Source organism: Thalia democratica, chromosome 9, assembly GCF_965202585.1.
Source record: "Thalia democratica chromosome 9, ktThaDemo2.hap1.1, whole genome shotgun sequence".
Taxonomy (NCBI): Eukaryota; Metazoa; Chordata; class Thaliacea; order Salpida; family Salpidae; genus Thalia; species Thalia democratica.
In genome coordinates this window covers 32,044,467-32,069,280 of record NC_139173.1, presented here as the reverse complement: position 1 = coordinate 32,069,280, position 24,814 = coordinate 32,044,467, and the positions used below count along the sequence as shown (strand labels likewise).

General features: G+C 26.9%; 2 protein-coding genes across 2 annotated transcripts; one reads left to right on the top strand and one right to left on the bottom strand.

Moving 5' to 3' along the window:
- Nucleotides 1-15,192: 15,192 nt before the first annotated feature.
- On the bottom strand, nucleotides 15,193-17,338 carry LOC145845208 (uncharacterized). Its single transcript, XM_082952631.1, has 5 exons — nucleotides 17,281-17,338; nucleotides 17,062-17,209; nucleotides 16,173-16,306; nucleotides 15,790-15,934; nucleotides 15,193-15,328 (listed from the first exon to the last, which is right to left on the bottom strand). Exons 1-5 carry the CDS (start codon nucleotides 17,336-17,338, stop codon nucleotides 15,193-15,195), a joined length of 621 nt encoding a protein of 206 aa, XP_082808757.1.
- A 3,738-nt stretch (nucleotides 17,339-21,076) lies between these two features.
- LOC145845207 (uncharacterized) lies at nucleotides 21,077-24,546 on the top strand. The gene is made up of 7 exons (XM_082952630.1): nucleotides 21,077-21,134; nucleotides 21,252-21,393; nucleotides 22,033-22,154; nucleotides 22,355-22,490; nucleotides 23,088-23,224; nucleotides 23,798-23,957; nucleotides 24,243-24,546. The coding sequence occupies exons 1-7, from the start codon at nucleotides 21,077-21,079 to the stop codon at nucleotides 24,544-24,546; spliced, it is 1,059 nt and encodes a 352-aa protein (XP_082808756.1).
- Nucleotides 24,547-24,814: the final 268 nt, after the last annotated feature.

The window sequence follows — 24,814 nt, the reverse complement described above, 5'->3', positions numbered from 1 at the left end:
CTGTTCATTAGTCACTACTTGTGACTCACTAGTTAAACAAAAAAAAAAGTCTTTAGTTTTTCATTACAAACTATTACTTTATCTAAACTTCTGATAATTTTAATATGCGACACAACTTAACTATAAAAACTAAAAGTGTAATAAACAACTAGGCCGATTTTAAGCTGGATTCATTGAGCCTATGTTAACACTGATAAATAAATAAAAAGGAAGTTTAGTTTGTTCACTGAAATCGTTGTGTGATCAAAATTTTTATTTATTTTAGTAGATTAGCTTGTGCTTTATTGCTAACTTTAAATGTTTACAACTTAATGCTAAGGTAACATGTAAACCTTAGATAAGATACATCATTTTTGCTATGAAACCTTTAACTCAGCTGTATCAAGTTTTAAATTAAAAATCTCCTTGGTGTCAAAATAAACTCACAAAGCCTATTTTTAAAAGCAACCTATTACTATTTGCATATTAATTTAACTTTAGATTGCTAAAAAAACTAAGGTTATGCATTATTTTTGAACTTCAAGTTACATGTGTATTAAAGTTGAACTACACTTACTTACTTCTAGAAAAAGTTAATGTGAGGTGAACTTTTATTAATATATATGTAAATTGATTGAAAATTAGGTTATGGTAAAAATCTCACAAAAAAATTAACAGTCTTGAGAGAGTATATAAATTAAAAGAAAGCTGCTAAAAAAGAACCTGGGATCAGATTTAAAAATTAACGAAATATTCTGATAAATAAAATGCAAATTATTTTCTATACTTTAAATAGCTTAGACTTAAAAAGTCTAGTACTTATTATAATTAGCATAGTTTTACAATAACCATTCAGAATTAATAAATATTTCTTTAGTTTTTGCACACGCTTTGTATATTGTCATATAAAACTTTAAAAAGCTTAAACCAAGTAATACCAAGTAAAAATTTTATGGCAAGACATTATTACCAACTAAAAATTGTATAACAACATAAGTTGTTACAAGTAAAAGTAGCTAATAACCGTGAGTTTTTTCTATACATCAGATCTTTCGATCATATATTTGAGAGTCGATTTCTTTGTCGTGTTCAGTACACTAACAAAAATAAAAAATTTGACAAAATAAACATTTTTTAAAACTTTTAAGTTGTTGAATTAGAGAGTATTAAGAGTATTGCTAATTACCTATATAATTATTATTATTGCAAAACTTTGAAGATAATTGTAATTAATCATACCAATCTCTTGTATTATAGAAATATTGATTAAAAGTTGGATCTTATCCGATTAAAAGCTTAAACTTCATTATTATTAAGTAGCAAGGTTATTTCAATAAAACGAAAAGATAACTAAAATAGTGTTTTTAACGTGTTGATAGCAACTTCATCACTGAAATTAATATTGTTTTACTGATCGTTGTTAAGATTTTCTCTTCCAATTGAAGATTTAGATTAACAAATTAACTTGAGCCATCATGAGGAAATGATTATTTTAATTTTTCTAAGATTATACATGTTTTCTAGTTTAACCACTTAGTCATGTCATTTTCTTAAAATTAGTTGATAAAACTAAAACAATACAGTTAAAATTTATGTTATGTAAAAATAAAAAGAATAAACCATTGCGTATGTTACGAATAACCCAAATATTATTAACTAATCATTATTATTTTTTACTTAACTAAAACTAAATTACACGCGAAACAGTATGATAAAATATTTCTGTTTAACTGCTCATTCAGTCCTTTTTTTATAGCATACTTTTATAAAGTAGATTCTTAACTAAATCTGTATTCCTACGTTAACTAATATAAACTAATCAAACTCTATATTTAAGAATTTATAAATAAATTTATTTTGCCTTACGAATCCCATGCAAATGTTGTGCCATATAATTTTGTCTTAGAACGTAACTTTAAAGCTAACTTAGTTGACAACTAGTACTTCATGCATCCGTTGCTTTCGAAGTTTTTCTTATGTTTTCACCCACAAAAAAATTACTAAGTTATCCATTTAACTATTATCTTGTAAGTATAACACAGTTGAAGTGTGATCTATGGAATTTATTGTGCGCAAATGTTTTCAAATAAACTACACTATTTAAACAAGCGTGTACAAAACGAAAGCAATGTTAACAGAAAACTCAGGAAGTACAAATGAAACCGAATCACATTGAAAATTAAAGGAATACTAATTTAATAACAGAAAGAAAAATTTCACACGCAACTTTGAAGACTTCAAATCACCTACAAATCTGCAGCACTTTCTTTCGAATCATCCTTCTTGTCACTTTTGTTCGAATCGCCCTGTGAACTTGCGTCTTTAACAGCCGGATCATTCTTCGAAGTACCGGAAACAGCATCATGCTTATCCTCATTTAACTTCACGTTTTCCACTGTTTCACTAACTTCAGCTGGAGTATTTGAACTTAGAGAAGGAGAATCATCATTTGTTTCAATAGCTCCACCAGTTGAACCGATTTTTTGAGAGATTTTTTTCTGCTTATAACTCCTTATTGCAATTTTATAAGCGTCTACTAAAGCCAATTTTGTTTGTTTACTTTGATCATTACCCTGATTGGTAACTTCAGGGTCAATTTTATCTAATTCATTGAATACTATCTGTTTCAAGTAAAAGTTGTGAACTTTTTTGGCTTGAGTTTTCTCAAACTTTTTATTGACAAATGCAAAATTTCTTTTAAGATAATCATGCATTACTTTTTCACCTTCCAAGTTATTTATCTCGTTTACTAAAGCAGGACTTAAAAACACTTTTAGTTTCTCTTGGATAGAATGAAATTCACTACTCAATTCTTCATCGCCATATAATTTTGTGTCGTCCAGATAACTTTGGAGCTCACTTGAATAGTCTTGCGGAGTCATACCAAAGTGAAACAGAGAAGAGAAAAAATTATAATCAACACTAGGAGTGACATGAAGACTTGTGGAGGGATTCTGCACCGCATTATCATCAGCGACAACTGCAGCTTCGGCGCTTTCACCATTACCAACACTAGATGGAGTTGTACTTACAGTCGGCTCATCAGAGACTTCAACATTGGCATCAACGTTCGCGTTTTTTTGAGTTTCAGACATTATATACAACAACACTTAACTGTTTAATAGAAAAATTTTGATAGTTATTTTATAATTTTATATTTATTAACTTTTTTATGAATTTTAAAAGTTTTGTGATAGAAAAAGGTTGTAACTGTAAATGAGCAGTTTTGTTTAAAATAAAAACAAACTTTGTAGGCTCTCATTACCAATATAACTTTATCAGTTGATTTAAGTTTATACATAAACACATGTTTTTTTGTCTTTGTTATATGTTTTAATCTTATTCTAAATCTTTAATCCTTTGATGGAAAACATTAAGTCTTAAAACATTTGTAATAAATGAAAGCACCTGATATCAAATTTAACAATAAATAACTATTTTATGGAAATAAAAAATGTTATCAATAAATTTGTTATATATTAGTTGCCAAAGAGCTTAAGCAGAAAATATATAAAGGTATATTAGAATTTCTGGATGTATTTATATGAGAAAAGATTAGTCTAACTATCTTACAATGATCAAATTAGGTGTTTTACAACTACTTTGTAAAGTGTTTATAATCTAATACAGAAATTATTACATTTATTAAAATTAAATGTTCATAACATTCAACTTAGAAGATCCTTTCAAATCGCCCAAACTTAGTAACTTTAGAATTAACATTTTTCCTAAATATTCAAGTAAGTAAACTATAAAATGTAGTTAAGTTATACTGTTTTCATTATAAAAGTGGTAATAGCTAATGTTATTAGGTGATATAGCTCTAGACACAGCTATTAATATATATTTTTTAATTTTTATACTAAGTAAGTATTTAATTAATTAATTATAACGTATGAGCAATAAAATATCATACAAATTCATATAATGCATTTGTCATTTTTAGTAGAACTATAATTAGAATTAAATATATAACTGACAGTAGAATGATTACTTTTATGTATATTATAAATTAAAGCTTTTTTTTTCTAAGTTTTTTTTTTTAAAGCTGTTTAAGTTATGTAAGTAGCTATTTACCGAAAACGACACAACGATAAAAAAGAATTTAGGATAAGGTTGCTGTCGTTTTTGACATAAACTGTAATTTTGTAAGTATGAGTGTTTTTATTTCGATATACTCACTAATAACGTCAAAATAAACAGAGTTTAATTGAAAAGTAATTTATGTGAAAATAAACATGAATATAAACACTATGTACTTTATCGGTAGACTGTATCGTATGAATAGTTTTTTTGGTAAACAAATTTTAATTTAAGAAATTTATATAAAACGATTTTGTTTATAGTTGTACAAAAGGTTTCTTTTACAAATGAAAAAGATTAAAAAGCGATGCAAATTATTCTAAATCAGTGATATTTATTTAAAAACAAATCATCACTGTGAATGTTAAGCTTGTTGTCTACATTTAGCAATATTTATATCTTTAACTTATAAAATATTTTGTACTATTAAAATCCGAACTAGTTGAAAAATTACTTTCGAGAAAAAGCTACTCAACTGATTTTGTAAGCGTAGTATCAATTTTTCAATGGTCAATGCATTTTTTCATCTTATATTAAAAGTAAGTTACTTTAAGTTTGAATAGAAATATATGTGTATTTAGGTGATTTCCCATATATTGCTGAACTTAGTTACATGTGTTGCGATTTTATAAAAAATGTGTATCATTCAACTTGACAACATAAACAAAACTTGATCAACTTTAGTGCTTTCTTCATAACTTATACTTCATTACTTTTATATTTTTTTTTTAATACTTATCTACAAAGATCAAAGATTTACGAAAAACCTTCTTTAATTTTTTAAGTCGTTTTGAATATTACAGAGAGACGTTTTAAAATTTAAACTAAAACTTGTTCAAAACAGGTTATTCTGCTAGCCAGAACTAAGCAATCTTGGACTAGCGCTTTTTGGGTGGGATGGTAAGCGAATTCGAAAACAACAGTACGAAGAAAGCGAAGCTTTCGAGGCATGGAAGTCAAAGCAAGATAGCGCGCGAGCGTTTTTTGCGAAGCAAAACCGAAAGAAAGCGGAGCTTTCTGAGGCAGGAATTTAGGTTAACGAATTTAGATTTATTTAAAGTTAAAATTCTTTTTTTTTCCTTCAAGTAGAGTAATTATGTTTTATTGCTTAGTTTAAACAGCAGTTTTTTAAAAGCTTAAAGTATTTTTTAAGAGTATTTGAAAAAAAGTACAAAATTTAAAAATTTCCAATATTCGTAACATTTTAATTATAATATTATATACTTTATTATTAACAATTAATCATTAATTATTATTTTTTGCTTTACTTGGATAGCACAAAAGCGCGCTCTGCGCGCGGTGTGCAATACTCTTAGCTATTTATTACAAACTATTTTCTTACTGATGTAGTTCTTTTTTTTTATAGTTAAGTGAATAGATATATTAAGTTTTTTTTTCTTCCTTTTAAATTTTCTGCTTCAATCTAGTTTGTTCTAATCCATAGTTTAAACAGCAATATTCTGAAATTTTCAGAATCTTTAATAGTATTTGAAAGTTATCATAAAATTAAAAAACTTCTAATTAAATTTTTTTTTTACTTATAATATTAGTTATCTGCTTTATTCGGCTAGCACAAAAGCGCGTTTTGCGCGCGGTGTGCGATGCTCTTGGCTATTTATTGAAATATGTTTTCAATTTAAAGTAAGTCGTGCAAAGAGAGCGTCTTTAGTTGAACTTGTAAACTTAAAAAAAGTTAGTTATGTTTGTTGCTTTCTAGAGACTTGACCGATTTTGTTTTATATTTTCTATTTAAATTTTATTTAATAATTTGAGTTTATAGATTTTAATAAAAATTTAGTTTTATACCATCGTAAGTATTAGAATCGTTAGGCCTATGGATTGTTTGTGTATAGAGTACTTTTTTCAGTTTAAAAATTTTTTATATATCACAAAAATTGTGTTATAAACATTTGAAAATACTTATGAAGTATTGTATGAATACTTAATGTATTACACAATAAAAATTTTTTTACTGTTTAACATATAAACTTGACTTAATTTAAACGCTAATTATGTAAGTTTTATCTTAAACAATTAGCTTCACTTAAATTTATTCGAGATATTATACGAAGCATTAATTCCAGACTTTTACCGTTTATAACTTAATTAAACTTTTAAAAGTATTTTTCAAGTTACAAGAATAAACCGTTACGTATGTATAAATTGAAATAAACCAATATTATTAACTATTCACTATTATTTACTTGGAAATATTGCATTTTTTACATACATTAATTACATAAGAAACAGGATTAAAAAAAAAAAATTATAAGTTTTCATGTTGTCCTTATATTAAAGCTTTTTTTTTATACAATTGATTTCTAACTAAATCCGTATTCCAGTTGAAACACAATATTTTAACCTATAAAAACAAATCAAACTTTATAATTTAGAAACTATACAACAATTTTATTTTGTCATACATATTCCATGCAAATTTTGTGCCATACAATTTTGTCTTAAAACATAAGTTTAAAGCTAACTTAATTGACACTTAGTACTTTATGCATCAGTTCTTTCGAAGTGTTTCTTATGTTACCACCCACAAAAAAGTTACTAATGCACATTTAACTATTATCTTGTTAGTATGACACAGTTAAAGTTAGATCTATGGAATTTATTGTTGCGCACATATTTTTCAAATAAAATACACTATTTAAACAAGCGTGTACAAAACGAAAGGAATGTTAACAGAAAACTCAGGAAGTACAAATGAAACCGAATCACATTGAAAAAGTAAAGGAATACTAATTTAATAACAGAAAGAAAAATTTCACACGCAACTTTGAAGACTTCAAACCACCTACAAATCTGCAGCACTTTCTTTCGAATCATCCTTCTTGTCACTTTTGTTCGAATCGCCCTGTGAACTTGCGTCTTTACCAACCGGATCATCCTTCGAAGTACCAAAATCATCATCATGCTTATCCTCATTAATTTTCACGTTTTCTACTGTTTCACAAACTTCAGCTGGAGTTTCTGAACTTTGAGACGGAGAATCATCATTTGTTTCAATAGTTCCACCAGATGAACCGATTTCTTGAGAGATTTTTTTCTGCTTATAACTCCTTATTGCAATTTTATAAGCGTCTACTAAAGCCAATTTTGTTTGTTCACTTTGATCATTACTCTGGTTGACAACTTCAGGATCAAATTTATCTAATTCATTGAATACTATCTGTTTCAAGTAAAAGTTGTGAACTTTTTTGGCTTGAGTTTTCTCAAACTTTTTATTGACAAATGCAAAATTTCTTTTAAGATAATCATTCATTACTTTTTCACCTTCCAAGTTATTTATCTCGTTTACTACATCAGGACTTAAAAACACTTTTAGTTTCTCTTGGATAGAAAGAAATTCACTACTCAATTCCTCATCGCCATATAATTTTGTATCGACCAGATAACTTTGGAGCTCACTTGAATAGTCTTGCGGAGTCACACCAAAGTGAAACAGAGAACAGAAAAAGTTATAATCAACACTAGGAGTGACATGAAGACCTGTGGAGGGATTCTGCAGCGCATCATCATCAGCGATATTTGCAGCTTCGGCGCTTTCACCATTACCAACACTAGATGAAGTTGTACTCACGGTCGGCTCATCAAAGAGATTCTGCAGCGTATTACCAACAGAAGCATTTGCACCATTTTCTTTCAAATCATCCTTCTCCTTACTTTTGTTCCAATTACTCTGTGAACTTGCGCCTATACCAACCGGATCATCCTTCGAAGTACCGGAATCGGTCTCATGCTTATCCTTATTTAAGTTCAAGTTTTCCACTGTTTCACAAACATCAGCTGGAGTATCTGAACGTTCAGACGGAGAATCGTCATTTGTTTTGATAACTCGTCTAGTTGAATCAATAATTTTAGAGAAATTCAACTGCTTATAAATCTTCATTCCAATTTTATAATCGTCTACTACCGCCAATTTGTTTTGTTCATATTGATCATTGACCTGATTGATAACTGCAGGATCATACTTTTCTACTATATTTAAAATTAAGTTTTCTAAAAGAAAGTTGTGAGCTTTTTTGGCTTGAGCTTTTGCAAAATCTTCATTGATAAATGAATAATTTCTTTTAAGATAATCATATATTACATTTTCACCTTCCAAGTTGTTTATCTCGTTTACTACATCAGGACTTAGTACAACTTTTAGTTTGTCTTGAATAGAAAGAAATGCACCACTCAATTCCTTACCGCCATATAATTTTGTATCGTCCAAATAACTTTGGAGCTTATTTGAAGGGTTTTGCTGAGTCGTACCATAATTAAGCAGACAACAGAAAAACTTGTTATTAACATGCTTTGTTCCTATTGGCTGATTCACATCAATGTCGTTTAGAAATGCTGAAAAATCTATCATCAGGTTTTGATCAGCAGGCTCTGTTGGAGCGTTTTGATGCTCATTTACAGATAAATCAGCTGCCGGAATTCCGGATGGAGCAGCTTCAGCACCAGCAGTGACATGAAGACCTGCGGAGGGATTCTGCAGCGCATCATTATCAGCGACATCTGGAGCTTCGGCGCTTTCACCATTACTAACACTAGATGGAGTTGTACTCACAGTCGGCTCATCAGAGACTTCAACGTTCGCGTTTTTTGGAGTTTCAGACATTATTTACAACAACACTTGACTGTTTAATAGATAAATTTTGATTGTTGTAAGCATTTTAGAAGTTTTATGATAGGAAAAGGTTGTAACAGCATAGGAGTAGTTTTTTTTTTAATTAAAAACCATTTTTGTAGGCTCTCATTACCAATATAGTTTTATCAGTTGATTTTAGTTTAAACTTGAACAAATGTTTTTTTTCTAATTGTAAAATTTAAAAACTTTTAATAAAAATATAAAATTTAATGTATTTATATTAAATGAAAGCACCTAATATCTAAATTAACGATAAATAAATATTTTATGGATTTTACAAGATGTTGAAAGTAAAATTTGTTCTATATAAGTTGATAAAAATTTTAACTTAACTAAACAATTACTCTTGAATAAACACAGGCATTTTACCCTGACTGTCGATTATAACTTATTCTTGTTTTTTTATGATAATAATTAGTCTAACCATTTACATTAACTAAATTAGGTTCTTTTTAATTTATCACAGAAATTGTTACTTTTTGTTTAAAACTAAACGTTCATAACATTCAACGTAGAAGATCCTTTCAAATAACCTAAAATTAATAACTTTAAACTTACTATTTCTTCTAAAGAGTCAAGTAATTAAAATTTAAAATGCAGTTAAACTACACTGTTTAGATTTAAAAACTGATAAAATTTAATTTTGTCAGGTTATAAAGCTCTATACATAGCTTTGAAAAACTTTTATTAAATTTTTAGTATACAAGTACACAGTTTAATAATTGTAACGTATGAACAATAAAATATCTAACAACTTTATTTAATGTATTTGTAGTTTTTGGTGAAATTGATATAATTAAAACTTATATTTTCTAAAATCTATGTTTGTAAGTATAGATGTTTTTTTAATTCACCCATTAAAAAAAGTTAAAAAATACAAAGTTTGTTTGAAAAGTAACTTTTTCTGAGAGTCAACATGAAAATAAAAACTAAATATTTTGCCGGTAGACTGTTTTGTAAGAATAGTTTAGTTGGTTAATAATTTTTTATTAATTAAATTTATATAAAACGGTTTTGTTTATAACTGCATAAAAGGTTTCTTATACGATACAAAAAGTACAAAAGGTACATTAAAAATCTAAACTATTAGAAAAATTACTTTCGATAAAAAGCTACTCAATTAATTTTCTATGCGTAGTATCAATTTGTCAATGGTCAGTGCTTTTTTTCAACATATTTTAAAAGTAAGTTACTTCAGTTGAACTTGTAAACGTGAAAAAAAGTTATGTTTGTTGCTTTCCACAGACTTGACCGATTGTTTCAAAAGTTATTGGGTGATTTTGACAAAAATGAAATTTATAAAACTTGTCACAAATTTGCTAAGAATGGAGTCACCAAGTTTTGCGCAAAAAAAGTTTAAAAAGCGTAGAAAAATATGCAAGAACTTTAATACTTCTCAGGCTTTTAAACTTTGTACATTTAAATCATAAGTTAAAACTTAAACTTACTATATACTTATAAACTTATATATGTAAAAAGCGCATTCTTTTAGTTCTAAAATTTTTACTTATGTCATGAAAAAGTCATTCTAAAAGCATTAAAAGTTAAAACAACTCTAAAAACTCAGTTTAAGTAGATTATATCTTAGATAATACTAAATTTTACTGTCGAGTTTTACAACTACATTTCATGTATTTAAATGAAATTTAAGCGCTCGATAAAAATACATGTTCTTTAACTTTACTGATAGCTTTAGTTAGTTTATCAAAAAATTATCGGTACACATTCTTCTTAAAGTTCGGCACAGTTAAGTAGAAGATAAAATTAAAACTGAACAGCGTTTAAGCTTCTACGAAAACAGATTGCAAAACTTTTGATTATATTTGTCACTTATTTGCTGCATGTATAACTAAAACGTTCAAGCTTGTTATTATAACAAACAAAAGTTATGCAGTTCAGGTACCACACATTTCACTTGAGGCCAACCTTAGAGGCTTGGTTAAGATATATTGGGAATCAAAAACAAGATAAACTTAGTTCTTGGTTATATTTGCTGTATTTTTGCTGTACGTTAGTTTAAAGTTTTAAGTTTTCTATGTTTAATTAATAAGTTTAGTGGAAACAAGCATATCTTCAGGAAAAGTTCAATACAACGTTTAATTATTTTCATACAGTATTTAAAAATTTTAATACAGATTTTACCGAATGTGTCAAGAGCTGTTGGGTGATTTTGATGAAGATGAGGTTTATGAAGCTTATCAGAAATGTGCCGAAACTGGAGACTTCAAAAAAATTTTGCACCAAGTTGTGCCATAAAAAACCTAAAAAATCCAAGAAAAAAAAGCAAGAACTTAAACTACGTGTTTTGAAATGTTAGACATTTATTTAATTTTTTAACTTATTTGATTTATCTTCAAATTTATGTTTTGTTATGTTTTGTACCTGCTGGTTTATTTTTTGAACAACTTTTCAAAACAAATCATCAAATTAAATTATTATCGTTTGTTTTTACTTCATTTATTTACTCTGAAATAATTTTAGGTACATTCCATTTAAACTTAATTTAATAATTTGAGTACATACTTAACTATTTCAATAAAAATTTAGTTTTATACCATCGTAACTATTATCTTATAAGTATAACACAATTAAAGTCTGGTCTATGGAATTTATTGATGCGCACATATTTTCAAATAAACTACACTATTTAAACAAGCTTGTACAAAACGAAAGGATGTTAACAGAAAACTCACGAAGTACAAATGAAAACGAATAACATTTAAAAAGTGAAGGAATACTAATTAGAAGATAACAGAAAGAAAAATTTCACACGCACCTTTGGAGACTTCAAACAGCGTTCAACTCTTCACCACTTCCTTTCGAATCATCCTTTCCGTCACTTTTGTTCGAATTAATCTGTGAACTTGCGTCTTTACCAACCGAATCATCCTTCGAAGTACCGGTATCAGCATCATGCTCATCTTCTTTAAACTTCAAGCTTTCCACTGTTTTACTAACATCAGCTGGAGCATCCGAACTTTCAGACGGAGAAGCATCATTTGTTTCAATAACTCCACCAGATGAACCGATTTTTTCAGAGATGTTCTTCAGCTTATAACTCCTCATTGTATTTATATAAACGTATACTAAAGCCAATTTTATTTGTTCACTTTGATTGATAACTTCAGGATCATAATTTTCTATTATATTCAATATTAAATGTTTCAATATATAGTTGTGAGCTTTTTTGGCTAAAGTTTTTGCAACGTCTTCATCGAGAAATGAATAATTTCTTCTAATTAAGTCACACAATATTTTGTCACCTTCCAAGTTGTTTATCTCGTTTACTACATCAGGACTTAAAAACACTTTTAGTTTTTCTTGGATAGAAAGAAAATCACTACTCAATTCCTCATCGCCATATAATTTTGTATCGTCCAGATAACTTTGGAGCTCACTTAAATAGTCTTGCGGAGTAATACCTAAGCGAAACAGAGAACAGAAAAAGTTATAATCAACACTAGGAGTGGCACGAAGACCTGCGGAGGGATTTTGCACCGCATTATCATCTGCGGCATTTGAACAGCTTGCAACTGAAGCTTCGGCGCTTTCATCTTTATTAACACTAGATGTAGTTGTACTCTCAGTCGGCTCATCAGAGACTTCAACGTTGGCATCAACGTTCGCGTTTTTTGGAGTTTCAGACATTATTTACAACAACACTTAACTGTTAATCAGAAAAATTTTAATTGCTACTTTTATTTATTCATATTTATTAACTTTTTTATGATTATTAGAAATTTTGTGATAGAAAAAGGTTGTAACAGTAAATGAGTAGTTTTGTTTAAATTAAAAACAAACTTTGTAGGCTCTCATTACCAGTATAGTTTTATCAGTTGATTTAAGTTTATACTTGAATATATGTTTATGTCTATTTAAGTTATATGTTTTTATCTTATTCTAAAGTTAAATCCTTTGATGAAAAACATAAAGTTTCAAAACATTTGTAGTAAATGAAAGCACCTAATATCCAATTAAACAATGAATAAAAATTTTATGGAATTTAAAAAATGTTGGCAATAAAATTTGTTAAACATTAGTTGCTATATAACTTTAGCAGAATAAAACAAAATAGTTTTGTATAAACAAAAGGAAATTAGAACCTCTAGATGTATTTATATGAGCAAATATAAATCTAATCATTTTTCAATAATCAAATTAGGTGTTTTATAACTACTTTGTTAAGCGTTTCTAATTTAATACAGAAATTATTACATTTATTAAAATTAAATGTTCATAACATTCAACGTAGAAGATCCTTTCAAATGGCCCAAACTTAGTAATTTTAGAATCAACATTTTTCTTAAATATTCAAGTAAATATTTAATTAAATAATTATAAAGTATTAGCAATAAAGTTCATACAATTTCATTTAATGTATTTGTTATTTTTAGTAGAACTATAACTAAAATAAAATATATAATTAACAAAAGTATGATTACTTTTATATATATTATAAGTTAAAGCTTTTTTTTTTAAGTTTTTTTCAAAAGCTGTTTAAGTTATGTAAGTAGCTTTTTACTAAAACGATACAAAGATTAAAAATAATTGAGGATTATGTTACTGTCGTTTATGAGATAAACTGTTGTTTTGTAAGTTCGAGTGTTTTTTTGATATAATCATTAAAAAAATCAAAATAAAAAAAGTTTATTTAAAAAGTAATTTTCGTGAGAATTAACATGAATATAAAAACTAAATACTTTACCGGTAGACTGTTTCGTAAAAAATAGTTTATTTGGTAAACAAATTTTAGTTAAAGAAATTTATACAAAACGATTTTGTTTATAACTGTACAAGTTGTTTTTTCAAAAAAAAAAAAATAAAAAAGTAATAAAAATTATTCTAAATTAATGATATTTCTTTTAAAAATCACCATCATTGTGAATTTAAAGCTTGTTGTCAACATTCGGCAATATTTATATTTTCAAACATTTAAAATATTTTGCCAATTGAAATCCAAATTAAATGAAAAATTATTTTCAAAATAAAACTACTCAGACAACTTTTTTAGTGTAGTATCACTTTTTCAATGATCAGTGCATTTTTCCAACATATTTAAAAGTAAGTTACTTTAGTCAAACTTGTAAACTTGAATAAAAGTTATGTTTGTTGCTTCTACAGACATGACCGAATGTGTCAAAAGTTGTTGGTTGATTTTGACAAAAATGAAGTTTATAAAACTTGTCAGAAATTTGCTGAGAATGGAATCACCAAGTTTTGTGGAAAATAAGTTATAAAAAAGCGAAGAAAAATATGCAAGAACTTTCATACTTTTTAGTCTTTTAGACGTTTATTTATGTTTTATATTGCTGTACATTAATATATAGTTTTAAATTTTGAACGTTTAATTCATAAGTTAAAACCTGAACTTATTTTGTTAATTTGCATATTTTAGTTTTATTATGTTTTGTAGTAGCTTGTATAGTTCTTTGAACATAAATTTTTACCAAATTAAACAAACCAAGCTAAAGTGATGACAACATCTTATTTGATATTATTTAGTCTCTTTTTTTTTTGAAATCCATTTCATTGAATAGTTCTTTTAAATAGAAATTTCAAAATGAACCTAAACTCGTATTGATTATAGTAAAAAGAGTGTTGCTAGACCCATAGATTATTTGTGTACAAAACAAGTTTTTTTAGTTTAAAATTTTATTGAAGTCATATAAAAACTTATAGTAAAAGCATTTAACAGTTTTACTAAGTTTGAACAACTCTTAAAAACTCAGTTTAAGTAGTTTGTAACTTAGATAATACTAAATTTTACTGTCGAGTTTTATAGCATCATTTCATGTATTTCACAGAATATTAAGAGCTCGATAAAAAAACATGTTCTTTAACCTTACTGATAGCTTTACGTCAGTTTATTAACAAATTAGCGGTATACTTTCTTTTTAAAGTTCGGCACAGTTAAGCAGAAAATAAAATTAAAACTGAACAGCGTTTAAGCTTCTACGAAAATAGATTGCAAAACTTTTGATTATATTTGTCACTTATTTGATTAAAATATAACTAAAACGTTCAAGCTTGTTATTATAACAAACAAAAGTACCCAGTTTAGGTATCACACGTTTCGCTTGAGACCAACCTTAGAGGCTTGGTTGAGACATATCGGGAATAAAAAACAAGTTAAACTTGGTTCTTGGTAATTTTTGCTGTATTTTTGCTGTACGTTAGTTTATAGTTTTAAATTTTGTATGTTTAATTAATAAGTTTAGTGGCAACAAGCTTATCTTTGGAGCACATTTAAAAATTTAAAGTTACACATTAAGACTAACAAAATAAAAAACGGACTTTATTTAATTTAGTTTTATAGCTATCAAAACGATAAAAAAAAAAGATCAACAACCGGTTTTGTTTTACAAAACTTAATAAGTAAGTTTGTTTTTTGATTAAAACTAAATCAAGCTTATATATTTAAAAAAGTTTGAAAAACAATTTTTTTTATCAAAAAAAATGTTGTTGATAAATATAATCGATTTTTAAGGTATGCTTGGATCTGGGAGGCAGAGGAACTGAACCTGGTAATCCAAACACTTGCCGTCATTTTCACTGTTGACGCATCGGAATCCACTGGAGGCGCTCATGTACACTTTGTTGCCCGACTCAGATATGTGGCTGGAATGTTTTTAGTTTTTGTTTTAAAAAGTGTTGGTTTTATTTGATTCTAAAGTTTACTTGGGTCTTCAGCAAATTCTTAATGCACTTTGTGCTGCAAAGATTATTAAGCAACTTAGTAGTAAAGATTCAAAAATGTTAATGTTTGTTATAAAAATTGAGTAATGAACATTTGTTTGTTTTATATTAAAATTTCACGCCCAAGTTATCAAAGCAATTCGTTTAGCAAGTATGCTAGGTAAAGTTAAGTTTTATTGGCGAGAAATAACTATTTTTTTTTTCTTAAAAACTGCAAAAAATATTTTATAACTTATTTTTAAGCCTAAAGTTAATTTTTCTATAAAAAAACAGAAATTGAAAATCAAAAATACTCATACTTTTTATTGAAAAAAGTTCAAAATAAAGTTATATCTTAATACATAAACAATACAAAACAATATCCTCAGGTTCCGTTAGCGAGCAAGACGTTTGTGGCGATGGGCACGCAGTCACTGACCTCGTCTTCACCATCGTCCTTGAACGCCTGGACCATTTCGTAGTCCGCCTTGAAGGTTGGCTTGTCCCTGTTCAGCCAGCTCGTCCATTTTGCGTCCGGGGCATCAGGATCTGTTAGAATAGTTTTTCAATTGAAACTTTCAACTACTTGTCATATAAAAAAACTTTTTTTTTCAGCTCTACTTTAATCTGTACTTAAGTCCACAAACTCAATTTACAGTTTAAGCTCAGACATTTTTCATTGCAATTATTTGGTACATAAAACTGTTATGTTTGTTGGAAGCTTGTACTTGTCTTTGCAAGAGACTGTATGCTCTTTTTCTGTTTTTGTATTTACTTTTTCACTAACCTGTTTTGCACAACCAGCGAACCTTGAAGTCCTTGCATTTTACCTTCTTCTTTCCCGGCTGATCTACATTCCTGCATCTGAGCCCTACGGAAGCGGAAAAAACAAACAACTTATTACGAGATTGGGTGATAAATCTGTTAAAATATTTTTTTATTTTACTTTTGTAACTTTAAGATTTTAAATATGCACCTTAATAACCTACAGTTGCGTGATTTTGATTTACTAAAATAAAAACTTATAAAATAAGCTTTTTGTCTATCAAATTTGATTTTAAAATAAAGATTTTAACAAAGGTTCAATAAGTTTAAGCATAATAAATTTGAATATATTCAGAATATCAAAACTTTACAGCTTTATAAGATTTTATAGTTAATGCCTGTTTAAAAAAGTGAAATTTGTAAATAGTTTGTAATTAAAAAGTAAATTATTTATTACAATATGTAAATTTTTTTACTCAATTTAGTCTTTTTGTTTTTAAACTTTATAATGAAATTGATTTTGTTTAAAAATTTTGTAATTACTTTAAAAAGTGCTTAGCTTTTGATTCTTTACAAAAGTAAAATATAATTACTGTATGAAAACAACGGATTTTTAACAGACCTTTTTAAAATGTTGCTACTAAACTATTTTGCTTCAACTTTTATTTTTCTGTTTTAAAGCGGCAATATAAAAAACTCTAAACGATGCAATTAGTTTCACGACGCCTTCGAAAAAATAAAGTGGAAATCGTTTAACAAGCTTCCCGCTTTAAACTAATGTACTTTTGTCTTAAAGAGTAATTTTTACTAATAAAAAAATACTCAAACCTTGGTGAGTCAAAATGTGAATTTTTTTTTCTACACCTTATTATTTTAGATATTAATGAAAAATAGTAACCACACTGGCATACCTGCCATCAGTAAGCCTTGCTTCGATAGCCACCGGGTTCTTGCACACCCTTTTGGGCCATTTCTTCCTTATGTTGGCCAGTGTTTCGTGGTCCTCTTTAAAAGTGGGATTGTCTCTGTCGAACCATTGAGACCACGTGTAACCATTACCTACAATTTTTGTTCATTTGTAAACAAATTTAATTAAATTGTAGTACGTTTTGTTTTTTTTATAAACTTACTTGCTGTAGTAAGACTCAAGTAGCCCAAGGCTAGAAGAATTGCCAAACAAAATTTCATTTGAAAGGTTCTATTTAAAATCTAAATGAAAAGTCGAACATAAAACTATTTTTTATATCGCTCAAAAGTTAAAAACAGTAGTAAGAACTTTGTAAAAACTTTCTTACCATATAATGAAACAATATTTCTAAATTTCGCAAGTAATTAGCTGATACCAAATGAAATTTACCTGAAATAGCTTTGCATAAAAGTTTTATAAGTTAAACTAGATTTTTTTACATTTAAAAATCGAAAAAAGAAAGCTTATTTTAATTCTATAAGAAAAACTATTCAAAATACCGTAATTATAATAGTAAGTATATATACTTTTTAAGTTTGTAGACTGTTTGCTTCGGAGTTTAGAAGCATTCTTATTTTGTTTTAAAATTAATAAAGTAAGTTTAATAAAAATATAATTATTATTACTTTTTTATAACAATATATAAAAAAAAACATAAGCTTGAAAAATTGTATTTACTTTAAATTTATATTCAAAAGTTTTTCTTATTAAAAAGCTTACATTTTATTTTAGCGGTTATTCACAAAACTATGCTAGAAATATATTCATAAGCTTTATAAGAAATAAACAAAAGTTGAGTACAAAAAGTAATAGTCCACAACAAATTTTTTAACTTACATTTGAAATTTTTTAACTTAAGTAATAACTATCATTAGCAATTTCTAAACAATTAAGTTCTTTTTTTGAAAAGTTAAACACTGTTTTTTACGTATGTTAACTTTTTATTTTATGAGACTTATAGTTATTGAAAGTAAATTTCATTTCAGATGCACAGATTCTGTTATTTACAACTAGTTTTAAAACAATAACTTTATCATATAGCTTTTATAATATAACTTTACACTATCACTTATTATCTATTATTTATGACTTAGTTAAGTTTATTTACAGAACAAATAAAAAAGTATTTAAAATAGTTATTTCAATCATCAAAAACTTTTTAAGTATAATTTACTAGAAATTTTTAGTTAATTAACAAAGCTTTATAAATACAAGTTTTTCTTGTGTTCTATGCACTTATTTTCTTAAGTAGTTTAAGCTTTTGACTTCTTCACACATGTAACTTTTACTATAAAAAGATAAAATAAAGACGGCTTTTATATAAAAAAGTGCTTCTGATTTTTTTATATCACCTTTTCATGAAAAAATAATATCAAGGTCAATTCTATGAAATGAACTTCGTATAATCTTGACTTATGACGTAATAAGTAACCAAGGACCAGGTTAAACTAGTTTTTGGTGCCCGATATATCTCAATCGTTACCGCAACAAACCTTGAAAGTTGTGGCCTCAAGTGAAATGTGTGGTACTCGGAATTTGAACTTACGTTTAATATAGTAACAAACTCAAACTTGTGTGGTGTATTTGCAGCAGTTGAACGACATTGATAACAAACATTCTGCAATTGTTAAAAGTTTTTAAACCTATTTTCGCAGAAATTTTAAAGCTTATTAATTTTGATTGTGTTATCTCTTAAAATGTGCTGAATTTCGAGAAAAAAATTTACGGCGAATTTATAAAAAAAATGCGTAAAGCTAATTGTTAAGTTGAAAAAAATGTGTTTTTGTCGAAAGCTTAATTTTCAATCAAATTAATAAAAGTTACATATAAAATTCGACAGTGAAATGTTATTTCATCTAAAATACAAACTACTTCAGTTGAGTTTTTTAGAATTATATACACTTTGTAATATTTTTAAATGCTTTTTACATGAGACTTTTCATGACTTCATGAAATTTTAAGCTAAAAGTACGCATTTTGTATATGCTTAAACTTTTTTATTATTTATTTTTACTTAATAGTGTTTGTGTTAGACAAAAAACATTACAGATTAAATAAATAACTTAATAAACCATTATATACAATATAATTTTTACCTTTCATAGTATTCTTAAAGCTATGTAAAATTTGTCCAAATATTGGTTATAATTTATTTTTTGGAACTTTAAACCGGAAGTATAAAAGCAAATCTGTTTTATTTATGATTGTTTTGAAAATAAAATGCATAACACTTTATTACTAATAATAAATTCTAAACGTGTTATACATTGGTTTGATACAAACATTTTGAGTTTGTTTTTAAATTATACAGAAGTACTTGATCTAAAATTCCAAATATTTTACTCGAGGCAAACTTTAGAGCACGCTTCATACTTATTGGACATTAAAGTCAGTTTTGAACTAGTTACAGCCACTAACTTCTCACTAAACTTCATTCGTTTCTATATAAAATTAGACTTTGATTTTTCTTATATTAAAGTGAAAGTTAGGTAGAATATGGTTTTATACAAAGTTGTGTTTCGACTTTGTTTTCTAATTAAAAGTTATATTTAGAAAAGATAGAAATTACGTTGCTCCATGAAATAAATTTTCAGCTTTAGACATTTAATAAATATTAATTTTTAAAGCTTTAGCTGGTAATAACTATCTTCTTGATTTAATATCATAACCTAAATAGTTTTCGATGATTTGTAAACAAATTAAGCTTAGTTGTTATTTATTTATGTGAAATTTTGTTTGAAAATTACTATTACAGAAGAATATAAACTATATATATTTTTGTATAGTTTTTGAAACTAAATTCAAACCTAATAAAAAAAATTATTTTCCAAAATACTTTTTTTTAATTAATACAAAAAGTCTTTATGTAAATTAATAACAAACTTTTTTTTTTCATTCATTTCAATTTAAGCTTACAAGCTTATTAAAGTTTGTATAGAAAATCAACTTACAGAAATAACTTTCAAATTTTTGAAAAAAAATAAAGGGTTTAAAAACTTCAAAAATTATACTAGTTTTTATTTTTTAATGTTAAAAATGTTTCTGTATACAAATAAACTGACAATTTGTAAATTTAGTTGAATACAATTTAATTATATTTTTCAAAATAAGTTGCTTAAAAGTCGAAAATAATTTGAAAGTTAAGTTTGCAGACTTTTTTTTTAGTTACAAAAATTAACTTAAAGAAGTGTTTTTCACATGTTTACAATAAGGGTTTATAATAACAAAACTGAAATACTTTTTTATTTTAAAAGTAGAGGGATCCTTTTAAGTTTAAAAAATGTTTAAGTGTTTAAAATATAAACTTACTGCTAAATAAAAATTCGATAGCTACAAATGTTTTTAATAGTGTTTATTTTATAATTTGAAATCTGTTCGAATATAAGTACGCAGGCAGACTTTTAATTTTTAAAAACAGTTTTAAATATGAACATATTTTAATACTTGATACTTACCTGGTTTAGTTTAGAGTAGAAATTTTTAAATGACTTTCACTATATTTTTTTTATGGTTACATAAGTTTTTTAAGTCATTAAAAGGAATGAAAACTGTAACATGAAAAAATTTATAAATGTTGTTTATAATTGTTTTTTTAGTTGGGTTATTGAAAATGTTAAAAATTTTTAGTCCATCTTTAATTTTTTAAAAAGCATTGAACTAAATTCAGTTCTTCTAAAATAAACAATACCAGCTAAAAATAGTATCAAAATAGTTTTAACTCAGAAACGAATTACTAAGCTGAGTTGCTGCAGAAAAACTGCTATACATCCAAATTTTTTTACAAAGAAAAAATTAGCACGTTTGACGTTTTAAAATATATATTATAATCTTAAAAAATCAAATAACTGTAGAAATAACTTAAATTTAAATAGGGGAAGTATGTTTTCCATTATGAATATTCTCCAAGATTTTTTCAATAACTTTTTCATGTAGCGTTTAAATTAAACAAAATCGACCAAATGAGTTACATTTCGTTATTTTTGTTGGCGTTCAGCTGTTACGCTGTGACCACAGCAGGTATGTTTATTCGAAACAATAAAATAAACCTAACTTTTATTCAAAATAAAATAAAATTTAATATTGTTTTAACTAAAATTAATTTAACTACCATCTCAACAATAATAAAATTTTCAGATTACAGCTGGACACAGTGGTTCGACAGAGACGACCCATCTGGAACCGAAGACAATGAAATGCTGTCCTATATAAAGAAGCAGTATGTTGGTAAAGTTTGCTCGAGACCAACAGCCATTGAAGCTATGCTTGTCGATGGAAGGTAAAATGAACAGTATAATGAATACTTAATTACCGTGCTAATCAAAAAAAACAATCTTTGCAAATAGATTTTTAATGTTTTCAAAGATGATAAACAGAAAAATAAACTTCAGCAAAGTATAGATACGTTTTACTTTGGCAAATGTTTTAAAGCTAAATTTTAAAATATTTCCTCAGTTTTTAAACTAGCCTAGTATACTATGTTTTTTTATCAGGAGCAAAAACTGTTGAAAATAGTTTAAAAGAAAACTAGACTAAGCCTTTTGACAAGAATAGTTGTACACATCTAAAAGAAATAACTAAAGTAACTTATCAAAACTGATTACCATCATTTTGACATAGTATAAAAACTTTAATAAAGAAATTAAGTGTCTTAAAATATTAAAGTTTTGTTTTTTATGTACTTTTATTCGATTGTTGTTTAAAACGTACAGTATATTTTAAGTTTTTATTATTGGTAAAAGTGTTATTCGCGTAAAGTTTATTTTCAGTAGCATTACAATTAAAATTGCATCAAAATATTCTTTCTTTTCAAATAGCTAAGTAACTGTGCAACTTCATGAACGTAAAGGAAAAATCAATCTATAAAAACTATAACCAAACTTTTACACAAACACACACTACAACTCCTATTTTTCAGACATTACACGGAATCGGGCAACGTGATATCGATGTCACCACTTTTCGGCCTACGATGCCGCAATTCAGATCAGAAGGGAAAAATGTGCGCCGATTTCAAGGTTCGCTTTCTGTGCGACACAAGTTAGTAAAAAATAATTAATAAAAAATCCTAAAGAATAAAAGTTTAACATTTTTGTGATTAAATTATTTTTTTAGAAGTGTAAAACTTTAACAAAACTGTTTTAAAATATTGAAAAAAGTTGGCCGAAACTCCGTACAAAAAGTAAAAGAATATTTAGAAGTAAAAAAATATCATAAAAAAACATTTAAGTATTTCAAAGAATTCTCTTGGAGCCAGTGGATAGATAGAGACGATCCGTCGGGAACAGGGGACTGGGAGACTCTGAAAGACATCAGGAAGAAGTACAAAGTTTGCAGCAACCCCGTCAAGATTGACGCCAGAATGAGGAAAAATTTGTTGGTTTTAGTTGATTTTGTTTGGTGCCTCAAGTAGTTTTTGTGTTTAAAAAGGTAGCAGGAATGTTTGAGTACTGGAAGCAACTGTTTTTAGAAGTTATTTGTTATAGTTAAAACAGTCTTTATGTCAGCTGCTATCTTTTTTTACCAAAAAATAATTTAAAATAGCTAGTTGATGACCTATTTGGTGGTATTTTTAATTAAATCAATTAACTACTTTGTATTATATAGCCGATTATTGATATAATTTTAAAGTATCGTTTTATATTTAGTTTAATCCAATAATATACGTGATAAAAAATAAACAAAGCTTAAAATATAGAACTAAATATTTTTGAAACTTTCTTTTAACACAAACTTGATACATTTTTTTATAATCTTACTACTTTATTAATAATTTAATAATTTTGCCTAATGTGAGTTTTAATTTAACTAAAAAGTTTATCTAAAATACACATTTTATCTTGTGTTACATAGAAAACAAGGAAAACATTAAAAAAAATTTTAATTGATAAGAAAATAAAGTCGTTAAAACTTATTTCAAAAGTTAAGAAAATTCTTTTTTTTTCATAAACTAAAAGTAAAACTTTAAAACAGTAAAAGTTACAAGGCATCGGGAAACTTTGTTGTGGTGAGTCCTACTTTCGGTCTTCAGTGTCTCAACTCAGTGCAGCAGAGAATGAGAAGAAGGAGATGTGAAGACTTCATTGTTCGCTTCCTTTGCGAGGAAAAAAGTTTGCAAAAAATATTTATTAAAAATTACTCATTTGTTAAACTTAATTTCAATAATCGAAAAGAGAAAAGTTTGTAAAAAGTATTTACTAAAAATTTCTTTTTCCTTAAAATTTATTTTACTGGTTGAAAATATTTTATGTGAAAACTTACTGTAAACAGTAAAATTAAGCTTTTTTGATATTTTTTCACAAATCAAGATTTTATAAGGTAAAATAAGCTTCAAGATGGTTGATTACAAAAGTGAACTAAGTAAATCGAAGCTATTTTTCTTTGACTTTACTTAAATTATAAATTGCTAACACATAACTTAAAAATGTTGCACTTTTGAAATATAATGAAACGTATATGCTTTAAAAATTAATATTATCTGTAAACGCAAAAATGTCTATGGTAAACTACTACTTCTTATCATAAAAAAGCATGTTAAAAATTTGTGTATTTAAATTGTTTAAATACTTAAAAGCCATGTATTTTAGATCATTTTACTACTTTTTTCAAAAGACTTTGTTTTGATTTAAATCGAACCATTAATGTTCTAATCAAAAGCTTTTCAAACTTATTTGGATTCACAGCCCCAGGTCCAGTGGCCAAATGGACACCGTGGCTAAACAGGGACAGACCGTCTATGAAGGAAGACCACGAAACAATTCAAAGTTTCAAGAAAGATGGGAAGGAAAATTCGATAAAGGATTGCGCACCGATCGCCACTAATGTCGTGCTTGCTAACGGAAGGTGAAACAAATTATTTGTTTTGTATTTCAAAAATGCTTAAGAAATAATTATTTTTTAATGTTTGTTGCAAAGTAAGTTTTAAAGCTTTAACTGAGCTATTAAATTAGTGTGGACAATTAAAAACCATTAAAATTTTGCTGAAAACTTTACTTTAATAAAAACAATTAGCAGTTATAATACTTATTTAAGATACAATCAATAATTTTTACCCTAAAAGACATAAAAATTTTATTGAAACTCAATTTTAATAGATAAAATAAATAATTAACAAAATAAAAATCAAAGGCACGCGTCTGAGTCTGGAAACAAAGTGCACATGAGCGCCTCTAGCGGTTTCCGGTGCGTCAACAGTGAAAACTCGTACTGGAACCAGTGCAAGGACTTTAAGGTGAAGTTCCTCTGCCTGCCCGAAGGTTACAACCCCACCCGTCCCCCATATATCCAGATGAAGCCCCACCCCTTTACAGTGTGGCCCACATTGTCCCCCATATTTACAGTTTCGCCCATCACCAAGTTCACCAAGTTCACGCCAATCACTCGCATCCCTCCGTTTAAATTTTCTGAATTCGAGATTAATTTACCACATTAACAGATTAATTTGACTTGTTCTCTTAAAGACGTGTAATGTGTTGTTGCTTTGGAATAGAAAAATAAAATTTTGATGTCAATTATTAAACATTTTAAAATTTTGACAAGCCTTTGTTTTATTTTGATTAGCGTATAAAACTAGATTTATTATAGTGCTCTTTTATAAGTTTTTTAGAACTTTTTTGTTTGTAATATGTAAATATTGTTTTAAAGACTTATACACAGAGAATTTTAATGTTTTATATTCTTAGTTTTACAACTTTTTTCAA

Bases quoted from the DNA above. Each gene is read 5' to 3' on its own strand.
- LOC145845208 (XM_082952631.1), bottom strand. From the start codon at position 17,338: ATGAAATTTTGTTTGGCAATTCTTCTAGCCTTGGGCTACTTGAGTCTT. The intron at 17,210-17,280 runs GTAAGTTTATAA...CAAAAATTGTAG, and splicing joins CTTGAGTCTTACTACAGCAA to GTAATGGTTACACGTGGTCT. The intron at 15,935-16,172 runs GTTAGTGAAAAA...CTATTCTAACAG, and splicing joins TCGCTGGTTGTGCAAAACAG to ATCCTGATGCCCCGGACGCA.
- LOC145845207 (XM_082952630.1), top strand. From the start codon at position 21,077: ATGAGTTACATTTCGTTATTTTTGTTGGCGTTCAGCTGTTACGCTGTG. The intron at 21,394-22,032 runs GTAAAATGAACA...CCTATTTTTCAG, and splicing joins GCTATGCTTGTCGATGGAAG to ACATTACACGGAATCGGGCA. The intron at 23,958-24,242 runs GTGAAACAAATT...TAAAAATCAAAG, and splicing joins GTCGTGCTTGCTAACGGAAG to GCACGCGTCTGAGTCTGGAA.